This window comes from Syngnathus floridae, chromosome 14 (assembly GCF_059516105.1).
Source record: "Syngnathus floridae isolate MCC-2025c chromosome 14, RoL_Sflo_1.0, whole genome shotgun sequence".
Classification (NCBI taxonomy): domain Eukaryota; kingdom Metazoa; phylum Chordata; class Actinopteri; order Syngnathiformes; family Syngnathidae; genus Syngnathus; species Syngnathus floridae.
Genome location: NC_142426.1, coordinates 4,088,464 through 4,097,035, shown reverse-complemented (window position 1 = coordinate 4,097,035; position 8,572 = coordinate 4,088,464). Strand labels below are relative to the sequence as shown.

Below are 8,572 nucleotides of genomic sequence, written 5' to 3'. Positions count from 1 at the left end.
AAAGATTGCACAACATTTCGAGCCCCGATAGTGAGTTACCCCGTTGTCCTAAAAAAAAAAAAAAATCCAATAAGGGGAAAATGCAACCATAGGTGTGGGAAAAGCAGTTTCAAACCCACAAATACAATCTCGATTGTGAATGAAGCTCAATTTTAGGTCAGCGTGATGTAATCCAACACCCTTTTGTATATTGTACAATTTAATTTCTGGGTCAGTCCTACTATGATGCATCATTCGACAAACACTGCAATTACTCCTTACTTTGTTGGACGGTGTGAGCCAAAAAGCAGACGTTATGTGATCTAAATTGCCCTTCACCTACTTTTCCATCATGAAAGAAAATGTTGGAGAGCCATACAATGCAACTGTGTCACTGGACACAATTTGACAACAGGACGCACAAATGTTCCGTTGGGTAATCATTTCTGAGGAGAAATGGCGCAACAAACAGTGAGCTCTCTCCTAGATGGAAGTTAAAACAATTTATGCGAAGTGGAATCCAGAAAAGACCCAGTATTTTTTTTAATACATAAAAAAATCATCATTGTGGAAAAGTCCACTAACCAGAAAAGTTACTTTTTGAAGTAAGTCATCGGTAAAATAACCGAGTTAGTGTTTCAAGCCAGCGGTAGAAGATTACATATAAAAGAAATTCAGCGTATTGTTCCGCGAAGGAAATTGGCGCCCACACATTGACTGAATCACTTTTATCCATCACCTTACGTTTTCCTTTCCTCAGACTCAGTGACATACTTCCTCTTTTTGCTCAAAATAGATTTTTAAAAAAAATCAGCTTCCTCAAACAGAAGTCTATATTTATCGACGTTCTACCGAGGAAAGAAAGGAAGAAAAAAAGAATTGCTCGTTCATCATTTGGTATTGATGCAGCCAGCATGTGGGTGACTTGAGGACGACTTAAACTTTTGTAATTCGTTATAATCAAATCAAATAACACAAATAATCTCATACCAAACAAATGTGTTGATTAATTATATTGAATTTGAACAGTTTTGATCCCACATGAGCAAATTCAATTTACACTCTGCTGGAAATTTTTGTTGCGCATAACATAGAGGAATAGATGACACACAAAAATGACAGCGTTAGAGGGCAAAGGATATCTGGGCTCCAGTCGAGTTTCTGGGGAAGAGCACTGAACTTCCTATCTGCTCTGTGCGGGTGTAGTCTGCTCTCAAGTCTCCTCATCATCCCATCGCTCTTGTTCCTCATTGGCTGAGAGCTGTGATGTCACTGAGTGGACCACGCTATAAAAAAGGCCCTCTCCCATGCAAGCATCAGACAGACCGAGAGCTAGCCCACACGCAAACACACAACCAGGCCAAGCCCAGTGGAAATATCCACCCAGCAACATCTCAACATGTGCCGAGGACTTGAACTATTGCCAGCCACCTGCCTGGAGAGGTAAGGCATTTTTTCTTCCCGTTGGGATGAGAAACGACAGCCCAGGCTCATAATGTTTCGTTCTTTTGTCATTGTCATCATCGCAGGGCCAAGGAGCTGAAAGCTCTGTTTGGAAGTTTGCTGCACAAGTCGGATCACAGCATCCCCGTGCAGCCCAAAAAAAGTCACACTCACAGGTAAGGGAGATGATACTACAGAAGAGGTTTTATTTTGACTGAAGTATTGTTTTGTATTTATTTTTTTCTTGCAGTGGTGATGAGCAACTGAAATGGAAGGACTCATTTGAAAAACTGCTGTCCAGTCAAAGTAAGTGCATGATAACAAAAAGAATTAAAAATGAAGAACAAAAATGCTAAACTATGTATTAGTAATCATAATAATCATTGTAAAATGAGCACTGATGTCGTTTGAAATATGTTTTAACAGTTTGAATGTAATTCTGAAATATATCTGAGGAGGGAAAAAGACAAACAGCTACTATTTTTCAAATATCAGCCAAAATATAAGACGATTCATTGCTCTCATTTACATTTTGGTATTTTAACCCCAATTATTAGGTGATATTAAGGTGACCCCCCCCCCCCCCCCCAACGTTGGAGGGAACTCTGCAATACAAAACAATAGCTGCTCTTAAGCTAATAACGTTCTATTTCTAGCAATGCTCTCAGATAGCTAGATTCCAGCCGGCGAAGTCATTATGCTTATTATTGCAAGAGCTGCTTTGAAATATTTTGCCGTCCTTCCTCAGAAGTCAAAAATAACCGAGGGACCTTTCGGCGTGACGCAGAGCATTCGATTGTTTCCGATGTTATTGGATTGTGCTTGTTGATTAAAAGGTCATGCTAACGTTTCTCCTCTCCTCCTTTTAGATGGTTTGTGTCTATTCAGAGCTTTCCTGATGTCGGAATTCAGCGAGGAAAATATCGCCTTCTACTTGGCGTGCAAAGACTACAGAACGGCAAAGCCCTCAAAAATGTCCGTCAAGGCCAAACAAATCTTTGATGAGTTCATCAGCGCCGACGCGCCCCGAGAGGTAAGAGATCCAAGTGGGAACGTGATTTTGCGGTGATGTGGAAAAAAATGACTCATTGATGATTCCTTTGCCAGGTCAACCTGGATCACGTGACCAAAGCCATCACCAAGGAGAACATTGAGCATCCCACCAGCTCATGTTTCGATCTGGCCCAAGCCAAAATTTACACGCTGATGGAAAAGGACTGCTACCCTCGTTTCCTCAGGTCCTTGAGCCAGCAGAGCGAACAAGAACGGCTAAACGACTTGATCAAGAACTTCGCGGCCGGCACTCTGCAGATGTGACCCTTCACCAGATGCGAAAACGCATAAGCTAACAATGACGCCTAACCGAAAGGCAGACGTCAAATATCCAAGCCGAGGACCCGTGACCAAAATTCGGCCGACCGGAGTCTGAGCCGAAGGACGTGAAGGTGCGAGGATGTGACCTGAGCTGCTTGAGAGAGACATGTGAACAAGTCGAAGACCACAGAGACATACGAAAGAACGTCGTCTTGACTTCGCACAACAAATGTTAATTTATTTATTGTCTTTAATCATATTTATATTGAAAATATCGTGTTTTGTGAAAGAATCTTTTTTTATTGCGCATGGCGAAATGAAATGCACCAAATAAAGGAAGACACAAATGTCTGAAATGGGCATGTGTGGCCTCTTTCGTTCCACTTGACCGAAAGAGTGCGTAGCGGGGAAGTTCTCACGAGAAGACAGTTAAATGTTTACGTCAGGTCTACATAAATAACTGTACGTTGAAATATAGAATTTGTGTTTGTGCAAATACAAAAATCTTTTTTTATCCTTTTAATTACACTTTTGCTACTATTGCCGCACAACAACACCGGAAGTGAAAGTCTGAAAGACAGAAAATTTGATTTATTTTTGGGTTAAGTCATTTGAACAAATACATTCAGGTCAATTTTACTGAAATGAAAACTTTTTTAGGCCCTTTCAAAGAGATTTGACACTTGATTGTCAGAATAGCACCTGGGTGTTTTGCATTTAATAAAGTATTTCCAAATTGCTTTTGATTCATCTCATTCATTTAAGGTGTCAGCGGAGGTGAAGGACCGTCACCAGCAAGACAATGAGTCACCTAGCGAGCCTCGCACGGACCACTTAAAAGCCGCTCGCTGAGTCAGCGCCGCTTTGTCAGTCAGCCAGCTTTTTTTCTTTCATTGTGCTTTATTTCATCATGCCGCCTCCCTTCGGCTCCCACACGTGTAGACCACCGAGGTGGAATCCTCGTCAAATAATCGAGAAGATGCGGGGGCACTCGTTAACCCCCCTGACTCCCTTCTATAACCTCTTTGTCATCTCACACACACAATAATGATAAATTACTTAAAATTTTGTCTCGAATCATATAACAGGCAGCAGTTAGTCTTTTTAGTCACGTATTTAATAAAAGGCCCAATTATAGGATCCAACGAGGATTCTCTTTTTTACACGTGGCTCGACCGACCTGCTAGCGTTTAAAGTCTGTCAAGGACGAGTTGACACGCTGATTTAATTTGCTTTGAAATTATTTCACCCGAAGTGGCTGAAGTACTTACAATATGTACTTACAAGTACAGAACATTGCGTAAAAAGAAAAAAAAACTCTTTCAAAGCTTTGCAACGTTCGGTACTGACGAACAAAAGAAACTTTTTTCTAATTCTTACTAAAGTAAGAATTAGAAAATATACACGTGTGCTGTAGCTGCCCTAAAACATGTGCTCGCATGTTTCATAACTAATCATATCGAAGTGTTACGGGGTCGGCAACATGTCTCCCACATTCGCTGAAGCCCGACTTCGATATCTGCTCCAAATGGACGCACGCCGAGACGAAGCGGCATCCTCATTTCCAAAAACATTATTTGCACGTGGCTTCTAATTGTCGCCCACATTCGCTGAAGCCCGACTTCGACATCTGCTCCACGTGGAAGCACGCCGAGACGAGGCGGCATCCTCATTTCAAAAAACCTATTTTGCACGTGGCTGCCGATTAATATCGTCATACCTGAATATTTAAGTCACAACGGTCGGCGGGTTGCCAAGGCAACGCAGCATCGCAGAACAGATGACCTGCCTCGTGACCTTTTTTTTTCCATTTCGGCTGCTTCTTTGTTTGTCGCTTGAAAAGAATTCGTCGTGAAGACTCCCCTGAGGATAATGCCGTTTTAAAAACGTGTAAACAAGACTCGCTGCTATTGTTCCTTATTTGGTGATGTTGCCACGTCAAATTGTCACATAATACGGCACATCGGGATGACTCATATGCTTTAACGTGCTGTATAGGCCTACAGGAAACATAACGGCAAGGTTAGCGTGATATAAGTCAGGGCAGATTTTGTGTGTGGTCGCATAAAAACATCCATTCAAGGATGGCATTATGTCATTTTTTTTACTTTTTTTTACCCCCCCCAAAAAAAATCAATTCACCCTGAATTTTACTGGAACTGTTGACGTACAAAAAAAAAAAATCCTGACTCATGTTGTAGAATAACTTGGCTGCCATTTAGTGGTGCTTGATGAAATTACAATTTAAAACCACCCTTGCATTGGGTTAGTAAATGAAAAACAATCTTTGGGGAGGGGTCGGGAAATAAATCAAAGGGCCACTGAGTGTGCTTTAGTAAAACTCGAATGAGTTTACAAACATCAGTTTGTAGTATCGACTCACACGCAAGCATCCCGTAAATATTTTGAGAAATCGGTTGAAAAATCGTCAGCGTGTTCAAGAATCGGCAATTAAATAGCCTCCCTGGTTCAAAACGCAAACTCGGAATGTTTTGATTTTGAGTTTCCCATGACTGCTGTGACCCGAAGAAGATAGGTAAATCTTCATGCCATGTTGTTTATCCAACTTTTTTAGATCCGCTCCAAACATTACTGCCTCATTTGGACTCGGTGTGCTTTTGAAAAATGTCCATGTTGTGAAACTGCTACATGAATATTTTAATTTTATCCCCTGCAACGCTGTTGTTCACCGTTGAACTTTGACCCACATGCAAGCTTGGTCAATAAGATTTCAGGTATCCAGGAGGCTTTCGACCAGCGACCTTAATTGAATGGATCACTTTGTTTGATTTGGATCCCGGGAGCACTTAGTAAACGTGCGTGAGAGTGGCCGAAATGCCCCGTGACGTACATTTGCTCTACTTTAAGTAACAAAATAACATCTCGGAAGATGAATGCGCTTTCTCCAAGGAGCTGAAGCGTCTTTCTTTTCCAACCCATTGTTGCATTTGAGGATGATGTAACTCATTAGAAAAGCCGAAGCATCCAGCTCTACTATAACACCAGAGGAAAACTGTTTACTCCAATTATATAGGGTGATGGGCGGGGCTTATGCCAGGTGGCAGTCAGCCAAAATGTTGGCATCCAAGACGGTAAGTATATCTTCTATTATTTAGGAACGAACGTCATGCACCTTAATACTCCACTCCACATTGAGTCATTCACGTGCAAAGGCCTCCTCGTGAACCCGTTTGAGTTCTCGCCACGTAATATCTCCAGGACATTTTGTTCCCCAGGGAGGTGACAGGGCCTTCTGCTCTTTTTGATTAGATGTCATGAAGAAGGCCACATGACACAGGTGGTGAAGAAGCAAAGACTGCAAGAAGACTCATTAAGGTTGACATGCACTTTTCTTCTTGGTTAAATTGGACAAAGAATTCTGCTGCTCCCTGCTGGACAGCAACATATTAGTCAAAACAGAACCGCGGTGATAACTACTTGCATAATGGTCTCATTCCTTTTTTGGTCATCATTTAAGTTGACGTTGTAATTGGAGTTGACACACACACACATCTGCTCAGCCAAATTGATTGTGTGATGTCACACACCAACATGATAATGACAGAAATTGATTCCAACAATACTAAGACCACAGCCCAGCCATTTTCAACAATGAACATCACACACACAAACTCTCAGTTAAACAAAATTCACAAAAAAAACATAATTTATAATAGCGTTTTTTCACTTACTTTGCATGTTGCGTAGTGTGACTTCTGGCATTCCTTGTCTTGAATAATCCTCTTCAAATTTGGCTTGTATTCCATTGTTGCTTCTCGAAGCAATGACTAGGGCACCACCACAATGGGTGTGAAATCAAAATTTAAAGACAAAATATTTGGATAACTTGGGTGGACTTTTTGCTCTTGCAGAGTAAAATGGTATTTCTCCTCATTTCGTTTGATTCACTATTTGTCTATTGAAGGAGACCAAAATTTCCACACAAAAAAAACTCGTTACCCAATGCAATGATTGAGAACAAAATACAAACAAGGTGCAGGGACAAATCAACTAAATGAATGACCAAAATGAGAACCAAAGTTAAAAAAAAAAAAGGCCAACACAACTCATGGGAGCAAAAAATACATGACATGATCTCAAGAGGACAACAAGAACTGGACGAAAGCAGGAATTTAAATACAAGCCAAGTGACAAAGAGGAACACCTGGACAAGCCACAAGTGGCCGAGGGATCTGATTGGTCAAACACAAGGGACCGAGTAGATGAGAACAACAGGTGAATTCTAAATCAGAATCAAATCAAAGATAGATCTACCATCTTTGTTGTCTGAGAATTACCTGACGATGAAGCTTCACTTTGCGTCGCTGCCCTTGCCGCTCATATGAATTTATTAAGGCTCATTTTCATGAAACTATAAGTGTTAAATCTTTACCCTGAAGAGCATCACGAATTTCCAGTTAGGACACCTGTCCCTTTAGCACTGTGATGTCATAGCCAGTCACTAAGCAAAATGGCCACCCTGCTGAGAAGGATCAAACCAGGTGAATTGTTCTGCTTCATTCGTATTCAGCAAAACATTTAGATAAGTGTGGGTGCACGGAACATATTGTACAGAACATTTCGGACTTCCCCTTGTAAAGGCTTGACTTCACCCTTTATTTCCAAAAACATTTTCATCTTTTACACTAATAGCCAATTCTATAGCATAACTTTGTCTTCTTCTTCTCAACAGATTAACCTTACTAGGCCAGATACACAATTCCGAAAGAGCAGCCAGGACTGGAATGAAAACATGAAATGGCACCAACAAATACTGTACACAATAGCTGCAAACACAAAAGCTGCTAAATGACTGCAAGCATTAAAACCCGCACGTGTTTTTTTGTCATTTACATGACCACATTTCAAGATGTCATGCGGTCTTCATTTTAGCTTACAATAAAGGAGGCGAGTTACAAAATGTAAAAGTAGTGCCATGATGAATTTCTGCCTTGCAACTTTTACCCAACATCCATCACTGCCACTTTGTTCTTAAAATGAAGACTTTGCATTCCATTTGGAGACTCTATTTTACACTTCTAAAGCAATTTATTAGAACAGGGATGTTTGCACAAAGTTTTATAGTCATGTGGCTCAAACAGTCGTATAAAGGGGGTGGGGGGGCAGCGACAAAACCTTCGGCACTGTCCAATAAACATTCTTGCTACACTTTAGCCCCTCTGAGCTTCTTCTTTCACAGGACGCGAGTTTATTTTCTGTAGATCGTAATTGTTCCACAACAGCAGACATTGTGCCACTGCACTCATAAAATAACAAGAATAAAATACGCAGCAAAATGTCTGCAGAAACGAGTGGACTCTTCAGAAATGAAGACCGAGAGCTTTTTTGAGATGCGTTGGGACTTGTGCGGTCACCCTCGCCCGTGCACCAGATGAAGGGGACCAATACTTTCTAATAAACTAGCAGTCACAGTTGCACATTCAATCGCACGCTCACACTTTTGAACAGAAGAAATAAAAATAAAAGCATTTGTTTAGTGGTCCTGAATTTACAAGTCGTACAGTCTGTATGAGCTAAGAGGACCAGCCTAAAGATACACACTTGCTGCAAACAGGCGGCACATCTGGATCGGGGGGGATACAAAGCATTACTAAGCACTGGTCCACCCCCCCCAAAAAAAACTATCACGGCTATCCCCCCCCACGAAAAAGAGGCATTAACTTTCACTGCACAACAAGCGAAAAAATCCCAAGCTTTTTTTTTGAGTAGGTTGTCACCGTTGCCTCACTTTGTGCCTCTCAAAAAGAGATCGTCAGGATGATAACAATTTTTAAAAAGTCACACTTCAGCTATCTAGTACACGTTTCATATGTAG

At 41.2% G+C, this 8,572-nt stretch overlaps 1 protein-coding gene across 1 annotated transcript; it reads left to right on the top strand.

The window, feature by feature from the left end:
- The first annotated feature begins 1,306 nt into the window (after positions 1-1,306).
- On the top strand, positions 1,307-3,092 carry rgs5b (regulator of G protein signaling 5b). Its single transcript, XM_088396286.1, has 5 exons — positions 1,307-1,422; positions 1,509-1,598; positions 1,673-1,728; positions 2,292-2,455; positions 2,530-3,092. The coding sequence occupies exons 1-5, from the start codon at positions 1,379-1,381 to the stop codon at positions 2,737-2,739; spliced, it is 564 nt and encodes a 187-aa protein (XP_088252412.1). The 5' UTR covers positions 1,307-1,378; the 3' UTR covers positions 2,740-3,092.
- The last annotated feature ends 5,480 nt before the right edge of the window (positions 3,093-8,572 follow it).

What these genes read in the sequence shown, in the direction of transcription:
- rgs5b (XM_088396286.1), top strand. Translation starts at nt 1,379, where the DNA reads ATGTGCCGAGGACTTGAACTATTGCCAGCCACCTGCCTGGAGAG. An exon ending in CCAGCCACCTGCCTGGAGAG is followed by an intron (nt 1,423 to 1,508) that starts GTAAGGCATTTT and finishes TCATCATCGCAG; the next exon opens with GGCCAAGGAGCTGAAAGCTC. An exon ending in GCGCCGACGCGCCCCGAGAG is followed by an intron (nt 2,456 to 2,529) that starts GTAAGAGATCCA and finishes TTCCTTTGCCAG; the next exon opens with GTCAACCTGGATCACGTGAC.